Consider the following 19,153-nt stretch of genomic DNA (forward strand, 5'->3'; position numbering starts at 1 on the left):
ATCAGCATCACATGTATAACAAATCAATCCGGATTCGCTGACTTCCTAAAGAAAAGTCACCAAAAAACACAGTGAAATGAGTCTTGCTCCAAAGTACTCTGACTTTAAACAATATAGCTACATTAAAAAACAGTAAAATACTATAATATATGCACTATTCATCGGTACTGTAACGATCAATCGAACGCATTGGCTGGAAATCAAACTGCTGTGAATAGATCCAAAGTCACAACAATGTAACTTTAACTTTCCAATCCGGATTGATAACAGATGGCCATAAAGACAGGGAATCTATGAAAAAAGAAAGGATAAAAAGAAAAACAAAAGGTCTACATAGATTTCGCTGAAAAATGTTCTATGCTCCCCTGAAAATAAGAAAAAGTAATTCTCCCTTGAATAGGGAAGGAAACTGTTTCATTGGGTTTGTTTACAAATCTCTTGCAGGCCATGGGCTGAACAATTACTTTTGGGATTTTTTTACCGTTATTATGATCTCACCTGTTCATTTACTCCACATGCAGCAGAAAATACAAGGTTGGCCTAAACACATAAACCTCTTGTGCTGTTCATGTAACATGCAGCAGAAAATAGAAAACGATCAAGGATGACACTGTCGAGAATTAGTAAGCCAACCATTTTATTCACTTGACTGCTTATGGTACAACCTACGCACTTTCTTACATCAGATATATGCTAACAACTATATACAACTCTCCAATGCAAAGGAATCCCGTCCAATCCAAACATGTCAAGCTTAGAGTTTCCAGAACGGAAAAGGCCATGAAACAACACACACGCTATTCTTGTGAACTGTTCCTACTCCAAGAAAAGAAACACCTACACGGTTGGAGGGTCCACGGACGTTTGTTTAACTCTTCCAACTTTCAAGAAACTCGTATACGTCTGAAATCTTCTGTGTCCGGCTGATAGACCCCAAAAGTTAGTTTGTATCTTCACAAAATGTTGATTAAAGAGTGTTGCAGGCTTGCAGCGTTTGTCTTGGATCTTCTGCTTTCTTAAATTCAGTCTTCGTCCTTTACTGGATAGCACTTCATTTTACATTTAGGGCCGTTATTCCTGCCGAAAAAAAAGTGAACGACAACCATTATTATTATCATGTATCAAAGTGCAATATCCACCAATGCACTAGATGGAAAGGAAATTGACATTTGGTAGGATAAAGGAATTATAATTAAGCTAACGCAAACTATCAAAGCCCTTTTCTATGTTGAGTTTGATTCATATTTGAACCATAAGCTCCTACTTCAGGGTAATTTAGGTATAGCAGAAAATGTTGGTGGACATGAACAGCAACGGTATGTTTACTTCTTCCACCTCACTGTAAGCTTACTAATCAAAAAGAAATCTATGAACAAGTAACTCAAAGTTTTAGGGAAGATATAATGTGAATGTAGTGCTAAGTTGGAAGAAAGTAGCAGCTACAATCAAGATAACATCATCATTGTCAGGAAACTGGTCACTAGTCCTGAGTTCTGAATATTTCTTGTGATCACAAATAAAATATGCTCTGATAGCCCATGTTTTTATACTGATTTGTTACTGTATTGTGTCACTAACATATTATATCCTAATAATACCTTAGCAGCAATGAACATACAAAGAGCTTCAGCAATTTTCTTTAGGTTGCATTCTATGTGCTGAGGATCTTATTAAGCACACTGCCACTAACAAAATCTAGGTAATCTAAATCATGTTAAATGCGGGTCCCAAAGTTTAGGGCCTTTGGGCTGTTCACTTTATCAACTAAAAAGCAAATGCAACTTTGCAAGATCTGAGCAGTTACCATTAGCCAAGCTTCAATGCTTCCCTTAGACCAAAACTTAGCTGGCCTTGTCCTTTTTTACCCAGTGGGTTATTCCCTTTCTGCATCATTGTTACAAATTCATTGTAGTCAATCCGGCCATCCTGCAGAGACAAAACAAGAGACACAGACATGTCATGTGATTCTTAATCTTCCAGTCCTTCAGATCTCATAATGAAACAAATGTCCACTTACATTGTCCTGATCAATATCTTTGATAATATCCTCCAGATGTGCATCTCCTATGCCAAACTCTTCACAGGCTTTTTGTAGCTCATCTTGAGTAATGTAACCACTGCTGTCTTTATCAAAGTATGAAAATGCTGCAAAGAGATTATCTTCTCTCTCAACTTTATTCAGATGCATAGTTGCAGCAATGAACTCCCCATAATCTATTGAACCACTGTTATCAATATCCGCCTGCAAATTGCAAAACATATGTATTCATTATTATCTTGGCCCAAAGATATCTCGTACCTAGTAATGCAGCTCTTGTGACTCACTGTCCTTTCTTAGAACATAGAAGATCCATTCTCACATACTGTTAAATTTATCAGATCCACAAAATTCATAAATACGATAGATTTATGAATTAAACCATCAACATCAAAAAAATCTTGCAAGCTGCCTAAAGAATGATGTCAAATAAACATATTTGAATACCTGTCACTTAGTTTGTTATTTGAATAACACTAGCTCAACAGAGTTTTTCAAGGTAGGAGTTCAAAGCAAAAGCAGAGGTTTGTTTTAGCACATATTGGACTGAAAATAGAAGTGCCATAGTTATGTTAGAAAATTCACCGCTTCCATTAGGGCTGTAATTTCTGAGTCCTTCAAATTAGCACCAACTTTCTGCAAGCCAGTTTTTAGTTCCTCCAGTGTGATGTGGCCACTATTATCAGTGTCCAGCATTTTGAACATTTCTCTCAATCCTGCAATTTCATCTTCCGATAAATTTTCAGCAATGACCTACAGATGCCATACATTTTAATAAGAGCATCAGTATGGACCATGACTAAATAGAGACATTTGGTAGAAAAACAAGCAAAATTATACGCAATATTCACCCTAAGGGCCATCTTCTTTAGTTTGTTCATTGCTGAAAATTGCTTCAGTCTAGTTAAGACAGCAGAATCAAGAGGTTTATCAGGAGCAACTCCATCAACACAAACCCAAGGATGACCTGCCAACATAAAGATGGGTCACTAGTGAAGGCTCTGACATGATGCTCTATAATGTGATATTTATGCTTACATAGAGCTTCATGTGCAGTCAATCTCTTTCTGGGGTCACGGTTTAACATTTTCCTCACCAGATCCTTTGCACCATCTGAGATAGCAGGCCAGGGATCAGACGAAAAATCAAGATCTCCTTTCAAAACTTGTTCAAATATCCCTTGTTCAGACTCTGTGCAAGCAGGCCAGAGTCCAAAAGAACACAAAATAGAGGAAAATTGTCAACATCAAGCAGAAGTAAGGGTTGAAAAAGCAGCATGGATGATAAGACATAACCCACCATCCCAAAATGGAGGAACTCCACTAAGCAAGATATAAATAATTACACCAGCACTCCATACATCCACCTCACGGCCATAATGCTTCATCAGAACCTCAGGTGCAACATAATAAGGACTTCCAACAACATCCGAATAAGTTTCACCTGTAAAGTTAATTCATGATGCATTGGAAAAGGTGTATAGCCAGTACTATTCCAGTGCTCTAAAAGAAGGGGATAGCAGTGTATTAGAGTTCACATTACACAAATTTCAGTAAATTAAGGTTCTGTCACATGAATGCATTAATTGACAGCCAAAATGAAAGGGAGACATAGAATGTCATTCCATTCCCTTGGCACTTTCATCAACATAGAGTTCAGGATCACCACAAGTATAGCATGCATTCAATTAAGAATCATATATCATAGTGAATACGAAAGTTAGCCTGCACAACAGTTTGATTGCAGATTTTGGCATTTTTTTTTGGCAAACAGCAAAGAAAGTCAAACTACGATGTTGCGGTACTACAGAGAACAAAAAAGATATAACAACCAGTCAAATACATGCATATTTGAAAAACAAACATATCCATTGCAATGTATGTGCGGTTGTGCAAAAGGTTCATCTAGTTCACTAGTTGTAACTACAACACATGAAGAGACTCCCAAGGACATTTCAAACTCCCCTAGTACAATACTTCAGTATGTATTAAATGCAAATCTACAACTGAAAGCTAAGGGGGTTGCAATGCACCACCATTACCTTGCTAAGTTGGCAAAAACATCAGCTTAATTAGCATTGCCTATGATGGGGGTGGGCGGTAAAATCCGCAAATTGCCAGCATTCTTGCATCTTATTAATGCAACACACAAGCAAGGATCGAGGCTGGACCTGGCTTAAAGAAGATGGAAAGACCGAAGTCGATTGTCTTGAGTGGTGAGTCCTCCTTATGGTTGACGAACAAGAAGTTCTCCGGCTTGAGGTCTCGGTGCATCACCCCGAGCGAATGGCATGCCTCCACAACCCCAACGATCACCCGGGCCAGCTGCGCGGCGGCCTTCTCGGAGTAGTGTCCGCGCTGCACGATCCTGTCGAACAGCTCGCCTCCGGCGCAGAGCTCCATGACGAGGTGCACGGCGACGGCGTCCTCGTACGCCCCGACGATGGAGACCACGTTGGGGTGGCCGGCGAGGTGGTGCATGATCTGGATCTCCCGCCGCACGTCCTCGACGTCCTCCTCGCTGAGCAGCTTCCGCTTCGCGATGGACTTGCAGGCGAGCACCTTGCCCGTGGCCTTCTCGACGCACTGGTAGGTGGTGCCGAACTGCCCCTGCCCGAGCTTCTTGCCCAGCGTGTAGAGGTCCTTGAGGCGCTCGGAGTCGCGCTTGAGGACGGAGTCGGCGAGGAGGCCGGCGCTCTGCACCCGCTTCACCTTGGGCTTGGGCTTGTCGGGGTTGGAGCTCGCGGTCGGGGAGGAGGAGGAGAGGTCGGAGTCGGCGATGGTGACGCGCTCGGGGGCCGTGGAGGTGGTGGAGGCGGCGTGGTTCGACTCCCGGGGCGGGCACGCCGGCGTCGAGGGCTCGGCGGCGCGGCCTCCGGGGCGCCAGAGCACGGCGAGGGAGACGGAGTTGAAGAAGCCGTGGCGGTCTGCCGCGGCGCTGGGGCCAACGCAGGTGTTCCCCATCGCGCCACCGAGGTGGGAGCGCGGCGGCCGCCGTAACCCTAGGCAACCGGCTGCAGCGGCGGCGGCGGCGGCGGCGACGGATTGGATCGGAGGGATTGGTGGAGGAGGGAGAGGGGAGATGGCCGGAGGGGGACGAGGAGAGCAGGGGCCCGGGACACTGACATGTGGGCCACCTGAGCCTCGCGGGTCGAGCTGTCAGTGAGAGCAGGGGGGTGCTCAGGCGACGCCGATGCGGCGCCCGCCAGATCGGACGGTCAGGATGGTGAGACGAGACACGTACGTTACGTGATTGGATCATTTTGTTTTTCTTTACACGTGAGATGTTGATGGCCGCAACAACAGGTCATCTCGCCAATATTTTTTTTTTGACGGCGTCCAGTTTTAGGACGGGATATGGTTGATACGTAGATATTCGATTTAATATTTTATATATTTATATATATATATTAGGTTTGATATCTAGGTATTTGACTATCTTGTTTCCACAATATGTCATTTTCTAGCATTTTTAGTAATCCTTTTTGGATTTTTTTCAAACTACAGTTGCTCCGCTCATATATTCATCAATGTGTACACGTATGCACTGATCAACTCCGCCACTATAAACACCTTCAAACTGTGAACAGAAGAACATTTATGTCGAATATAGAAGTTAAACTTAACGAATCCGTTATATCCAAATAGCTTAACTAATTTAGTCATATCCAGTTCAATTTTTTGCCGGATTTTCATGAAGAGATCCGTTGCTCTATTGATCTCCATTTATTTTTTTTCACCACTTGACATGCAATATTGCAGGATTTTGTATTTTCGCGTACCATGCGACTCAAGTGGGCATGTATACCGTTTTCAGCATTTCTAATAAACTTTTTTGAATCTTTTTTTTCAAACAACAGTCACTTGTAACGTGCATATATTCATCAACGTGTAACATACACACTCATCAACTCCGCCGCTCTAAACTCTTTTAAAATATAAATATTCATATCGAATCTAGGATTTAAACTTAAAGAACCGGTTATTATATCACAAGTAACTTAACTAATGAGTTATATCCAGTTCAATTTTTTGCCGGATTTTCACTGAAGAGATCCATTGCTCTATTGATCACCATTCACCTTTTTTTTAGCCACTTGACATGCAATTTGCTCCATAGTTTGACATTTTGACCTGGTTTTGTATTTTTCGCGTACCATGTGACTCTCAAGTGGCTATGTAAACCTCTTGGACGTAGTCATACAGGCATACACCTATCGGTTTAACCACATGCATTAACTTAATTTTGTATAATTTAGATAAAAAAAGACAAGACTACGAACAGGGTTAAGGATCATACGGCTAAGTGACAAATTTTCAGAGAGAAAACGCAGCTCTGCATGTGGGCCGTACGCACGACGACATTTGCATTGTTGGGCCGCACTTGTGGCCCAACTAATTTATAGGCCACGGTGCCGTTCTGGCCCAACTACTACTATATGGGCTTGACGATGCGAAGCAGGGCCCAATTCCCAGCCACGGAGATTATAGCTTGGGATTATTACGATCTGGTTTATAAGCTGAAAGGAACAAATGAATTATCGGAAAAGCTAGGTTCCCTTCGGACGGGACAGTTAATGAAGTTTTTTCTTTTTGTGTTTTTCTTTTGTTTAGTCTCGGTTAATGGTGACATGTCCCATACTGCTTACATTAAGGTGTTGAAATCAAGGCATAGGAGAGAGAGGTAGCTAGCAAATGACAGGAGACAAGATGGAAGAGACCTTGGCTAATCACAAGTAGCTGCTGGTTACTACATAGTGTACTACGGCGGGGCGCGGTGGCATATCCTGGCCGGACACCATGGCCGCCGGAGATGACAGCGGTTGATACCATCAGTTATCATCCGGTATCATCTGATATGTGTTGATACTAAATGATATCAACAAGTATCGATATGGTATCATTCAGTATAAAAATTATAACATGTGCCTACATGCTGGAATTAGGTGATATATTCTGATACGATGTGATACCACAAGTACCTACTGATACCAAATTTTATACTGGATGATACCTGCTGCAATTAGGTCATATGATACCTAGTGATACTAAGGCCGCGTTCGTTTGAAACGTTGGTAAGATAACTTAGCCTGCGCGGAAAACGTAGTAATAGATTAGTATATGATTAATTAATTACTAATTATTAAAAAAATATAAAATAGATTAATATGATTTTTTAAAACAACTTTTCTATAGAAATTTTTTGCAAAAAATACACCGTTTAGCAATTTGGGAAACGTGCGCGCGGAAAACAAGGGAGATAAGTTATCTAACATTGGGGCCGAACGCAGCCTAAGTGGTATCAACACTTGTTCCATATGATATCATCTAGTTTAAAAATTATAACTTGTTGACACATGCTTGAATCATGTGATACCTTACGTGTGATACCACTAAGTACTTAATGATGCCAAAATTTATACTCGATGATACCATCAATTATTATCTGGTATTATCTGATACCTTGTGATATTAATGATATCAACACTTGTTCCATATGGTATCATCGAGTGTAAAAAGTATAACATGTTTTTACATGTTGTTCCATATGGTCTGACGGTGAAGTAACGAGTAAAAAATTTAGGCGAAATCCATATGAGCGGGAGTGAGATCTGGCAAAGAGAGAGTAGAAAATGTTCTTGGTTTGGTGTTGCTCTCACTCTCCTCCTTTTCACGCGCAGGTGTAGCAGCAGATAAAAACCAAAAAAGCTACTACTAGCTGTTACACTGACACTAGCCTAGGTACTACCCATCACTCCCACCAGCCAGCGTGCACGGGGACGTGCATTTCTTAGTTTCACTAATTTGTCCCGTGTCACTTATGAATTATTAGAATAGATCACTGTAATCTAATAAGCCAATCCAAATATGTTTTTTTAAAGATTGTTGGGTGGCTTTAGACCCCCTGCTATTAAATACTTTAAAATAATTATCTATCTTTGTCGTCTCTTTCTGTTTTAGCTTATAATAATCATCTTATACTAATATAACCTAATAATCTAGATTACAATGATTACAATAATTTGTAGCTGAAACAAGGCGTGAGCTAGGCGCAGCCAATCAATTAATTGTGTCCAAACTTACAAGTTAATTATGTCCAAAATTCCACCAACATCATTTAAAAATGAAAATTGACTGATTTCATACCTGCCATACAAAATCTTTTATATATGCATTGTTAGCAATTTAAAAGCAAAACTAAAAATAAACTACGATGAAAAACTCCAAAAATAACTTCAAATTTAAGGTTTTAAATTTAAATTTTGAATTATAAGCATAATTAGAAGCGAAAATACGTGGGTGAAGTTATGTCCAAAATTCCACCAACATCTGTTCAAGAGAAAATGCATGATTTCATACAAGTCATACAGTCTTACCTCCATAATGCATGAACAATCCATTCAGGATGGATGTTCTTGTCTTTTGTCTTTTACAGCATAGCACGTGCATCCATTTCTTGACCTGCCTACCTAGCTATATATATTTATTTATTTGTCACCAAGATAGCATAGTTAGCTTGAGCTGCTTACAGGCCAAGTGATTGTTTAGTTTTTTATAGGAAAAGCCCAACAACATATTTATAAATAAAAAATAAATTATAAATAAAACTTATATATATATATATTTATTTAGCGATTTAAAAGTTAATATTAAAACATAAACAAACCTTAAATTAACTTGAAGTTTAAGATTAAAAATTTAAATTTTGCGTTATAAATATAAGAAGAAGAAAAAAAAAGATAGGGCTACGTCCACATCTCCGGCCGGCCGATGCCATGCGCGCGTGCATCATCCGCTACGCCAACGCTCGCGTGGCTTGACGATTCTTTAATTAATCGCATGGATCTCATTTCTTAACACGCAATTAATTAGCGCATGGCTTGATCGATCAATCTGAGTTTCTGACCACCTGAAACGAAGCAGCCATGCAGCCAGCAGCGGGTGTCCCGGAAGCACGCATGCAATGTAATTAACAGGTTAATTAGATCTTCAGATCATTAAATTAACACCAACCAGTACGTCCAAATCACTAGCTAGTTGATGAAGCACGATTAGGGCTGTTTTATTTTGGTTGATTGAATATGAAACATGAAAAAATATCTGATTTTATGATATATATTTAATAGTATATACACGATAAAATTAAATACTATAAAACGAAACATTATAAGTTTCATATAGAAATATTTTGTAGAAAATAGTTTGATGTTTGATATACATAGAAAAATCGAGAAATAATCTGATAAAAACAAATGTATCCATATCACCATCGTCGTCGTTATAGGTATGATTGTGTCTGACCCTTTGGTATGCACGATTAAATGGATTAATTTAATCACACACAAAGAAAACTCCTAAATCTGACCATTTCGTACGCTTTTGACGACATTCTGTTTTAATTAACTCGGCCTCTCTCCATTATATAAGCACTCGGTTGCGTTCGTTTCTACACCACGCAGCAGCAGCAGCAGCAACATTCCGACGAGAACAACGTCAGCGATCCAACCATGTCGTCGTCGTCTTCGTCGCCGTCGCCGTCGCCGTCGCCGTCGCCGGCGAAGGCCAAGAGGCCAGGCCGCAGCATCCACGGCCCAAGGCCGCAGCCGCTGATCATGGTGGCGGCGGCGGCGGTTGAGGGAGACGCGAGCCGGCCGTCCAAGAAACCCCGTCTCAGCGGCGGCGGCGGCGGCACGGGACCGGTGATCGTGTACGAGCTCACGCCCAGGGTCGTCCACGCCCCGCCGGAGGAGTTCATGGCCGTCGTGCAGAAGCTCACCGGCAAGCCATCGACGGCGCCGCCGTCGCCATCGGCTTCATCTTCAACCGCGGCATTGGCAACTGATCCGGTGGCCGCCGCCGCCGCCGACCCGCTAGTGCTCGCGCTTGGGCAGCAACGTCAGCCAGCCGCTCCGCCGGCGACGGCGACCGGCGACGGCCACTATTACTATTTGGAGCCTCCATCTCCGGCGGCTGATTTCCTTCTGTCGCCGAGTAGCCTCTTCTTCTCGCCGACCATGATTCATGCCATACAAGAGCTCGAGGCTTTGTTCTAATTAGCTCCAGATTTTGGCATCAGATGATTCAGAGATTGTACAGTTCGTGCAAAAGAAAAGCACAACGATGTGTATATACGTAGCTTGATTGTTCTTGGACATTCTGAATTTCTGATAGTTAGCACACGAAGCAGAATTGATTTGTTGAATTTGTTTGACCAAAATCAGCCTTCCCAGCTTGCAATTTGCATTTATTGATCGTTATTCTGTTTTTTCTTTCTTGAGAACTTTGATCCATAATAACTAACACACCCTTAGCATCGATCCATATAAACACAATTTTACTGCACGTACAGTGACAAAGTACATATAGCAGAACATTCCAATTGTCCAAACAATATGTTCTTCTCCCCATTGTTTTTCCTGAAAAGTCTAACCGGTAAGTGCCCGCGTGTCCGCTAACCCGCACAAACATTCATATGTATAAACTTTCCATATAAAAACTTTTTTAAGTAAGATACAACTTTCTAACATGATAATTCTAAAGTACATATTTATATATTAAATTTGCTTTCATGTATAAATTTTCTATAGGAAAACTTTCGATGTACAAAAATGAAACTTTATATACACTATCAAAAATTATAAGTGTAAACTTTATATGCATATACGAAGTGTTCGTTCGGGCTAACAGGCGCGCGGGCGTTCGCTCATTATATCAACCATGTTCTTTCCTCTAATCTTTTACTCACCGTATAAACACAAGTGCATGCGTTGTTTGACCTGCTAGCTACTTTTTGCCTGCGCATTAGCATAGTCAAATGTATATGCGTTGCAGGTACTATCCGTCTGCTTGGTATATACTATCTTTGTCTATATATATATGACACCGTTGATATTTTTATAAATATTTTACTATTTATTTTATTTAATTTTTTAAATATATAAAGCTATATATATACATAAAAGTATATTTAATAATAAATGAAATGATATAAAAATAATTAAACGTGTATAAAAAATGAAAGGTGTAGGCTGGAGTACATATACACGTCCGTGCGTGCATCATCCGCTAGGTGATGGCTAGCCGGGGCAGTCGCTCGCTAGCTCTCTGGTTGATTAATCAGTTGGAGGGTATTAACAAGATTAATTAATCAAGCGTCTTATTTTGAACCCATGTTAAACACGCAATTTAACAGACTTTTTTCTATAGAATTTGTCGCAGTTTTTTTTAAGAGAACTAAACGTGGCTATAGAATAATTTGTAGTATATAATTACGTTGTAATGTATCGTGGCATATTTAGATTCATCGCGTTAGGATATATCTAATCAAGTAGGAGGTATTTCTATTTTGAGATGGAGATAACAACTAATTATAGTTTGAGAGAGTTAAATAGACTTTTTTCAACTTAAATTTTATGCAACTTAATTTTACACAGGATTTAAATAGAATTTATTGCAGTTTTTTAAAATAAAACTAAATGTGGCTATAAAATACTCCCTCCATCCCAAAATAAACCAATTTTTCACTTTTTACCTATAATTTTTGACTCTTCGTCTTATTCAAAAATTTTTTGCGGTTGATATTTTTGTTTTTATTGGATGATAAATTATAAATAGTACTTTACGTGTGACTATTTTTTTCTAATTTCCTAAAATTTTTTCAAATAAGACGGATGGTCAAACATTGGACAGGGAAACCAGAGAATTGGTTTTTTTAGGACAGAGGGAGTAATTTGTAGTATAGAATTACGTCGTAATGTATTGTAGCATATTCAGATTCGTCGTGTTAGGATATATTTAATCCATTAGGAGGTGTTTATGTTTTGAGACGGAGTAACGACTAATTACTCCCTCGTATTTTTTTATGTATGACACCGTTGACTTTTAGAATTACGTTTGACTATTCATCTTATTCAAAATTTATATCCAAATATGCAAAATTATAATGCATAATTAAAGTTTCTATAATAATAAATCATATTATAACAAAATAATTAATAATTATATAATTTTTTAATAAGACGAATGGTCAAACGTGGACCCAAAAGTCAACGGCGTCATATAAAAAAAATGGAGGGAGTATAATTTTGGGGAGTTACATAGACTTTTTTTAAAAAAAACTTAACTTTTATGCAACTTAATGTTACACACGATTTTTCGACAAATATTGATGCGACCTGGATTCGTCCCTTCATATATACTATGCAAATCTTGATGGATCTAATGGTCAAGAAATTGAAAGTTATAATGTAGTTCTTGTATAGTTATATTGCAATTACATAGATACCATTGAAACTTGAACGCTTTCTAAAATATGCTAACGAACTTATATAGCAATTTCTATCAATTAAATTGATGAAGCTAGCTTCTCATTTTTGAACTCAAATCAAACACGCAACTTAAGTGCATGCACGCAGATGCAGCTCGATCAATCCGAGTTTGTGACTACCTTAAGGAAGCAGACATGCAGGGAGCAGTGTGTGTCCAAGAAGGAAGCACTGCCCATAAGAGATACAGTAGCAGATTATAAACCGGCTATAAATATATTTTAAGTAAATAAGAGGGTAGAGAGGATAGCAGTGAGTAATAGATTTATAGCCAGCATGAACTCTAAAATATAACGTGTGTATGGCGGTGGGACATGATAGTATATGTTTTAATAATAGCTACCGTACAAATTGGCTACTAGATTGATTATAGATTGATTATAGATGAATTAGTATTGAACTTGAGTATTTATATCATTAAACTAACACCAATTACAATCTAATGACAGATCTTTGCTACTACTAAGTAAAGGTTACTACGCGGTTTCGGCATGATTTCGTCTGCATGTTTAATACTCCAAATGTTTTTTTATTTAACACAGTTAAATTTTAGTTATTTATCTTATTTAAAAACTTATATAATTATTAATTATTTTTTCTTATGATTTGATTTATTACCCAACTAGCTTTAAATAAAACTTATCATTTTTATATTTATTAAAAAGTTAAATAAAACGAACGGTTCTAAATTCAGCGGCGCTAAATAAAAGAATCGAAGGGAGCACGGCGCATGCAGCAGCTGAGCAGAAGGCTGCTTGGAACAATATTTATTAATCACATCACATAAAAATAAAACTCTATGTCTGACCTTTTCGCGCGCTTTTGACGTAATCTTTTTTGCTTGGCGCCATTATATAAAGCATTCGCGTGTGTTGGGTTTCTACCACGCCGCAGCAACTTCCGACGAGAACGAACGTCGCGGCCGGCCGGCCACGCCCACGCCCACGCAGCGATCGAGAGCGAGCCATGTCGTCGTCGCCGTCGCTGGCGTCGACGGCGAAGAGGCCAGGCGGGTGCGTCCACGGCCCGCAGCCGCAGCCGCTGATCGTGCCGGCGGAGGCGGCGAGCCGGCCGACCAAGAAACCCCGCGTCGTCGCCGCCGCCGCCGGCGACCCGGGACCGGTGATCGTGTACGAGCTCACGCCCAGGGTCGTCCACGCGCGGCCGGAGGAGTTCAGGGCCGTCGTGCAGAAGCTCACCGGCAAGCAGTCGGCGGCGCCGCCGGCTTCAGCCGTGACATCGCATGGTCAGGTGGCCGGAGGCGGAGGAAGGCGTGAGGCTGAGACGAAGACGACCGCCGTGGCGGTGGCCGCCGACCCACTGGTGCTCGCGCTTGGGAAGCAGCGTCAGCCGCCTGCTCCGCCGGCGATCGATGACAGCTCGGCGGCGGTGCCTCCTCCATCGCCGAGCAGCCTCTTCTTCTCCCCGACCACGATGCAGGCCTTACAAGAGCTGGGCGTTCTGTTCTAAATTATGTCTAGAATTCTAGTTAATGTTGGGATCAGATCATACAGTTCGTGCAAAATTTCTCTCGTTTGTGGGAGAAATTTAATACGAACAGTCGCACTGCTAAGTGCTAACCGATCGATCGATGTGCATGTAATATTTATTTCTAGTGTTTCAGTGTATCCTTTTCTTTTCTTTTTTTTTTTGGTCTTCAGAACTGTACATTTCCTGATTAATCTGATAGCTCATTTTTTTTAAAATTTTGTTCAGCCCAATATTCAGCTCCGTTTGCATCATCTGGACTTGGGAACATGAAAATTGTTTTTTAACTTTAAGGGATGTGTCACTGTCTTTCTGTATGCTACCTAAATTGAATGATCATGAAAATTCTGAAAATAAACTATGACATAGTTAAAATGAATCCAGTCAATACATGTTAAAATCACACAGTATTTTGTGTTTACAGAAACATAATGTTCCTGTCATGAACAATTGACAACATCCGCAGAGTCATTCATTCGTTCATATTATCAGAGATATTTCCTTCCCTTCAGTTGGCATATATCATTTAACCAAGCTGATTGATCCTACTTTTCTGGTTTTATATTATAAGATTTTTCTAGACTTGTTTGTGTTCATCTACAGATAAATACATATGTTTTATATACATGTTTAGATTTATTAGTATCAATATGAATTCAAATAACGTTAGTCTTGTCGTGAAACGACATGTAGCCTAATGGTTATAAAGATCTTAGTAGCAATGGCTTTATACTGTGTTCTCATTGCTAGTCTTGCCATGTAGAAGAGGGAGGTGACCAGAAGGCATAGTAGATAGCTAAGAAGATATATAGGGGACTATCAGTCGGTGGGTTTTGTTTCACCTGATTCCAAATGATGTTTGAGAACTTCTCATAACTGACACACTCCAAAGACTAATTAACTTCACCAGAAGTCCAGCACCAAACTATTGACATCAGACATGACAAGGTCCAAGCATCCCTGCATCCTGCTCCTGTCAACCTCATCTGGTAGGAAATTAACACGGCCTATTGATTAAGCCGTGTGACTGTCTGACAGAGTCAAATTAACTTACTGACAGTCCAGGGATGTTCTACATCAAGTTGTTATAGACTTGATTTGCAGTTGTCTAATTGTTTTACTTTTCATAAAAGAGTATTGTTTATCCTCACCCAAGAAGGTTCCTTTTGACCCTTTTTCAACATGTTATTATCTGAAGAAACATTCAGAACACATTTGAAACTGACAGAAGATGAAGCTAACCCTGGCAAGAATCATATGATCTACTAGTATTTTTTTTCCTCGAAAACCTACTAGTAAATTAATCTATTTTTGTTAGTCACAACTGGAACTAGCATAGATTTTAATCCTTGGCTACCCAATAATGAATGATCTCTGAACTTCTGAAGAAACTCTGAATGAGAATTTACAATTCGTAATACCTCTAAAAAAATTCAAGATCTAACTAATTTTCATATCTCTAATCCATGCTCTGATGACTTTGACGTGGGTTGATTTCACGGAATCACGGCTCCCGTGACCACTACATATGAGGAAGGATCTAGACCTTGTCAAATGATTTTTCAGCAACTTGACAGCCCTCTTAATTGCAGTGCTTATCAGATGAGACTATCGAGCTTAAAAGGTCAGCATGTTCGAACATTATTCAAATTTCAAATTAAACCAAGTCATCAGCTGCTATTCATGAACCTGACATGCATCTATATGAATCCTGATGATTCAGTCTGTCATAGTTGAGGAAGCTAAGAAATCCCAACCAACTAACAAAAAATTAAAATACCATTTCATTTCGAAGAACGGTTATGCTACGCAGGTACGCACAATAAAATATTATGTGTTTAACGAGTGTCAATCTCAATTTGGTCATCGATCTATATATGATATATACCGGTGCCATCTTACACATGTTTCTCTAATAAAAATGTTTAATAACTATAAAAGTTGCATCATATGCTGAAATTATTTGAAATGGGAGACGACCTAGACTTTTACCTAAGGAAAGGATTATCAAAACTTCGGGTGTTTTTCCCTTTCACTTCAAAAGGAAAAACAAACTCTTCTCTTGCATTTAACAGAGTATCTAAAATTTTCAGATCAGCGTGTGTTTGGCACCTGATGAACTAGGTTTAAGAACAAGCAAATTTCCCCATATTTTTTTGGATTTATTTTTTCCACATGTATAGTAATTTTATTGAATGATAAATTAAGTACTAGCTATTATAAACTTAAAATATAAAATAATATAATTTTTAAAGTAACTTTTAGATTTTTTTAATAAACTAAGACGTGCTCACGGGAGACGAAGGGAGTTTTTCTCCTATCATGCAGCAATGAATCGACCCTTAGTGATTAAAAAGTAATTTAATTTATGGATAAAACTTCTATACACATGTTTTAAGCTATGATTAAAAAATCAAAATCAACTCCAAAATTAAGTTTAAAATTCAAACTTTTATTATTTTATAAATCAAAGGCTAAACAACACGTATATTATTTAATACATGCAGTACATGGATCGGGTTAGTCGACTGCCTCGTGCAATCGTCGCTAACATGTGAGCCCGGGGGCGTTGGGCCCACATGTCATCGACGAGTTCATATGCAGTCTATTGCAGAGGATCCAGTTTCGGCATACAGTAAACAACTGATCGACAATTCGTGCAAATTCAAAACGAGCGACGAAGACCTAACAGATTTCTTGTCTGATCATATATTTTTTACTGAACAGAAGTTCTTATTCATTTCAAACTGAGAAATTTACAGAATATATGGAACAAGCGCCTTGACGCTAGCAGGGAAATCCTCGAACTTGGACTCGTACCACCTCCGGGTGGCGCAGCTCCTTCCGGCGAGGTACGCCGCCGCGCCGGCGGCCACGGCGAGCGCGTGCACCGTCTGCGCGATCATGGCGAAGCCGAAGAAGCCGACGATCTCGAAGAGGTAGTGCGGGCAGGCGACGAGCGCGAAGAGGCCGCCGGTGGGGATCCTGTACTCCTTCGTCTTCGCCGTCGTCGTCCTCAGCTGGGACAGGAGGAAGTGGTGGTAGAAGTTGCCGGCGATGCCGACGGCGAAGGCGGCCACGCCGGGGTAGAGCAGGTCGACGGGAGGGTCCGGGAGGCCGGCGGCGAGGTGCTGCGCGTAGAGCATGGCGGCGGTGATGAGGAAGTAGCTGGAGGAGATGGTGGCCGCCGTGGTGAGTGGCATGCTTCCACTGTACTGATGGACGAACAGTACCTGAAACAGTCTCATGCAGTGACCATTTTGCAGTTAAGTATAAACTGACATAGGCCGTGTTCGGTTGGGTAAAGGTAAGTTAACTTATCCTGGCGTGAAAAACGTACTACTAGATTAATATATGATTAATTTATTATTAATTATTAAAAAAATATAAAATAGATTAATATGGTTTTTTAAAATACTATAGAAATTTTTTACAAAAAATACACCGTTTAGCAGTTCGGGAAGCGTGCGCGCGGAAAACGAGAGTGATAAGTTAACTTACCGCCACGGACGAACGCGGCGATAGTGACATGGGGAAAAATATTTGTCTCTGGAGCTGAGCAATTATTTTCTTAAATTAATGCACCATTTTAATTTTATAGTTAGAAATAAATCATCTAGAAACTTATATTCGAAATTTTACACCGTATTCCAACACATGCATGTCACGCCAGTGTAGCGTGAGATTCTACCATACCAATTGTTGCATGATAATAATTTATTGCCATACAATGCAGGATAATATATATAAGTGTATATAAATGGTGTAGATTCTTTAAAAAAAAGAAGAAGTTTTGACCTGTTTGTTTTGAAGAATAAACAGCAAAATATGCATTTCTAAAAAAAAATCTCGGGTTGATGACCCCTTGTTTTAACCCAAAAGGTCTTTTAATTTTTTTAAAAATAGTTCAAATTCAGTCTATTATTCCAGAACAAACAAAAACACGAAAGTGCCCTCACACGGGCACACGATTCTCGTGTATACTCAGTTCCTCTGCAGTCTGCTCCCATATGAACAAGTGTGAAGTGCATGCACAGGGCTGCTTTGCTCTAATAGTCATGCACAACGTATTAGTAAATACTACTATTTTTTACTTAACTGCATCTCCGATCTATGATCCGATTATATCATTGTATTTGTTATAGTTAATTGTTTACAACAATATCCCATATGATCACATTATATAAAAGTTAACTTTTTGTTTTTTTTTCAATAGATCTTTCTAGTATTGCATATAATGCTGTTTTAATTTTTTAATAATCAATTTATGACGCTTACGGGAGTTATTTCGAAATGTTACACTGAGTTTTTTGGTGTTGCTTTCATATCTATATCTTTTATTTATTACAAATATAGGGATGTTTTAAATGAGAAAGCTGGATGTTTTAATCAATGATGCGGTTATGTTTTAATATTTTTAATATATTAAAAATACTTTTTGACATAGTGGTGACATGTTGAAGATCATTCTTTGAAAACTAAATGTTTCATACCCTCAACTAAAAAATGTTTCAAACTGTAATTTAGCTGTGTTTTACCATTTTAACAGTTAAAAGATTTTTGAGTGTGGAATGAAACACCATCCGATTTGTTTACTTCAACACTGAGCAATATAAAATGTTATGTAATCATACAGAAAAAATGATATTCATGCCTAAGGCTCCTTTGAAACATGGGGTTTAACATGAATTAGTTCGATTCTCAGGAAATTCCAGCAGAATTCCTCTATTCCAAAACAAGAGTTAAATCCTTTTTCATTCTATCCCAGAGAAAAGATGAAAAAAAATGGATGTGATCTGTTTATACTCGAATCAGTTTCGTTCTATCAGAAAAAAAAAACCGATTTTGTAATCAGATCGATGGTTTCCGAGGTAATTTCAAGGTGTTAAATACTTTGATTTTTACCTCGAGAACTCGTTTGAGGAAGTGGACGGCGAGCGCGGCGGCGAGGAGCTGGGCGCGCATCCCTTCCACGGCGCCGGGCACGGCGAACGCCACCGCCGCCACGACGAGCGCCGGCACGTACGCCACCAGCATCCCCCGCCGGCTGGGCAGCAGCCTGCCGCCGCCGTCCTGCCTCTTCCCGGCGACGACCTGCCAGAACTTGGAGTACGCCATGTGCTCGCCGCGGAGCTCCCGGAGGCCGGCGTTCGCCATCGACGCGAGCTGCGCCGCCGACGCCACCGCCACGAGCGCCGATGGCGGCGGCGGGAACAGGAACGGCGGCCACCACCACATCGATCCGGCCACAACGATCGATCCGTGCTTTTCGTGTTGCAGAGGAGTAATATTTGTCTTTTTGT

The 19,153-nt window shown here is 40.0% G+C and overlaps 3 protein-coding genes across 3 annotated transcripts; 1 reads left to right on the forward strand and 2 right to left on the reverse strand.

The window, feature by feature from the left end:
* Positions 1–620: 620 nt before the first annotated feature.
* On the reverse strand, positions 621–5,158 carry LOC102716888 (calcium-dependent protein kinase 17). Its single transcript, XM_006658231.3, has 8 exons — positions 4,209–5,158; positions 3,338–3,481; positions 3,077–3,229; positions 2,890–3,005; positions 2,624–2,791; positions 2,018–2,242; positions 1,805–1,926; positions 621–1,077 (listed from the first exon to the last, which is right to left on the reverse strand). The coding sequence occupies exons 1-7, from the start codon at positions 4,999–5,001 to the stop codon at positions 1,807–1,809; spliced, it is 1,719 nt and encodes a 572-aa protein (XP_006658294.3). The 5' UTR covers positions 5,002–5,158; the 3' UTR covers positions 621–1,077; positions 1,805–1,806.
* An 8,170-nt stretch (positions 5,159–13,328) lies between these two features.
* Positions 13,329–13,832, forward strand: LOC102717171 (atherin-like). The gene has a single exon (XM_006658232.2). The coding sequence runs from the start codon at positions 13,329–13,331 to the stop codon at positions 13,830–13,832; it is 504 nt and encodes a 167-aa protein (XP_006658295.2).
* A 2,496-nt stretch (positions 13,833–16,328) lies between these two features.
* Positions 16,329–19,153, reverse strand: LOC102717451 (very-long-chain enoyl-CoA reductase). Its single transcript, XM_006658233.3, has 2 exons — positions 18,756–19,153; positions 16,329–17,083 (listed from the first exon to the last, which is right to left on the reverse strand). Exons 1-2 carry the CDS (start codon positions 19,086–19,088, stop codon positions 16,607–16,609), a joined length of 810 nt encoding a protein of 269 aa, XP_006658296.3. The 5' UTR covers positions 19,089–19,153; the 3' UTR covers positions 16,329–16,606.

The sequence above is a fragment of the Oryza brachyantha genome, chromosome 7, assembly GCF_000231095.2.
Source record: "Oryza brachyantha chromosome 7, ObraRS2, whole genome shotgun sequence".
NCBI lineage: Eukaryota > Viridiplantae > Streptophyta > Magnoliopsida > Poales > Poaceae > Oryza > Oryza brachyantha.

What these genes read in the sequence shown, in the direction of transcription:
- LOC102716888 (XM_006658231.3), bottom strand. Translation starts at nt 5,001, where the DNA reads ATGGGGAACACCTGCGTTGGCCCCAGCGCCGCGGCAGACCGCCACGGC. An exon ending in TAAAGAAGATGGCCCTTAGG is followed by an intron (nt 2,792 to 2,889) that starts GTGAATATTGCG and finishes TGGCATCTGTAG; the next exon opens with GTCATTGCTGAAAATTTATC. An exon ending in AAGATATTGATCAGGACAAT is followed by an intron (nt 1,927 to 2,017) that starts GTAAGTGGACAT and finishes TTGTCTCTGCAG; the next exon opens with GATGGCCGGATTGACTACAA.
- LOC102717171 (XM_006658232.2), top strand. Translation starts at nt 13,329, where the DNA reads ATGTCGTCGTCGCCGTCGCTGGCGTCGACGGCGAAGAGGCCAGGCGGG.
- LOC102717451 (XM_006658233.3), bottom strand. Translation starts at nt 19,088, where the DNA reads ATGTGGTGGTGGCCGCCGTTCCTGTTCCCGCCGCCGCCATCGGCGCTC. An exon ending in TCCTCAAACGAGTTCTCGAG is followed by an intron (nt 17,084 to 18,755) that starts GTAAAAATCAAA and finishes AGACTGTTTCAG; the next exon opens with GTACTGTTCGTCCATCAGTA.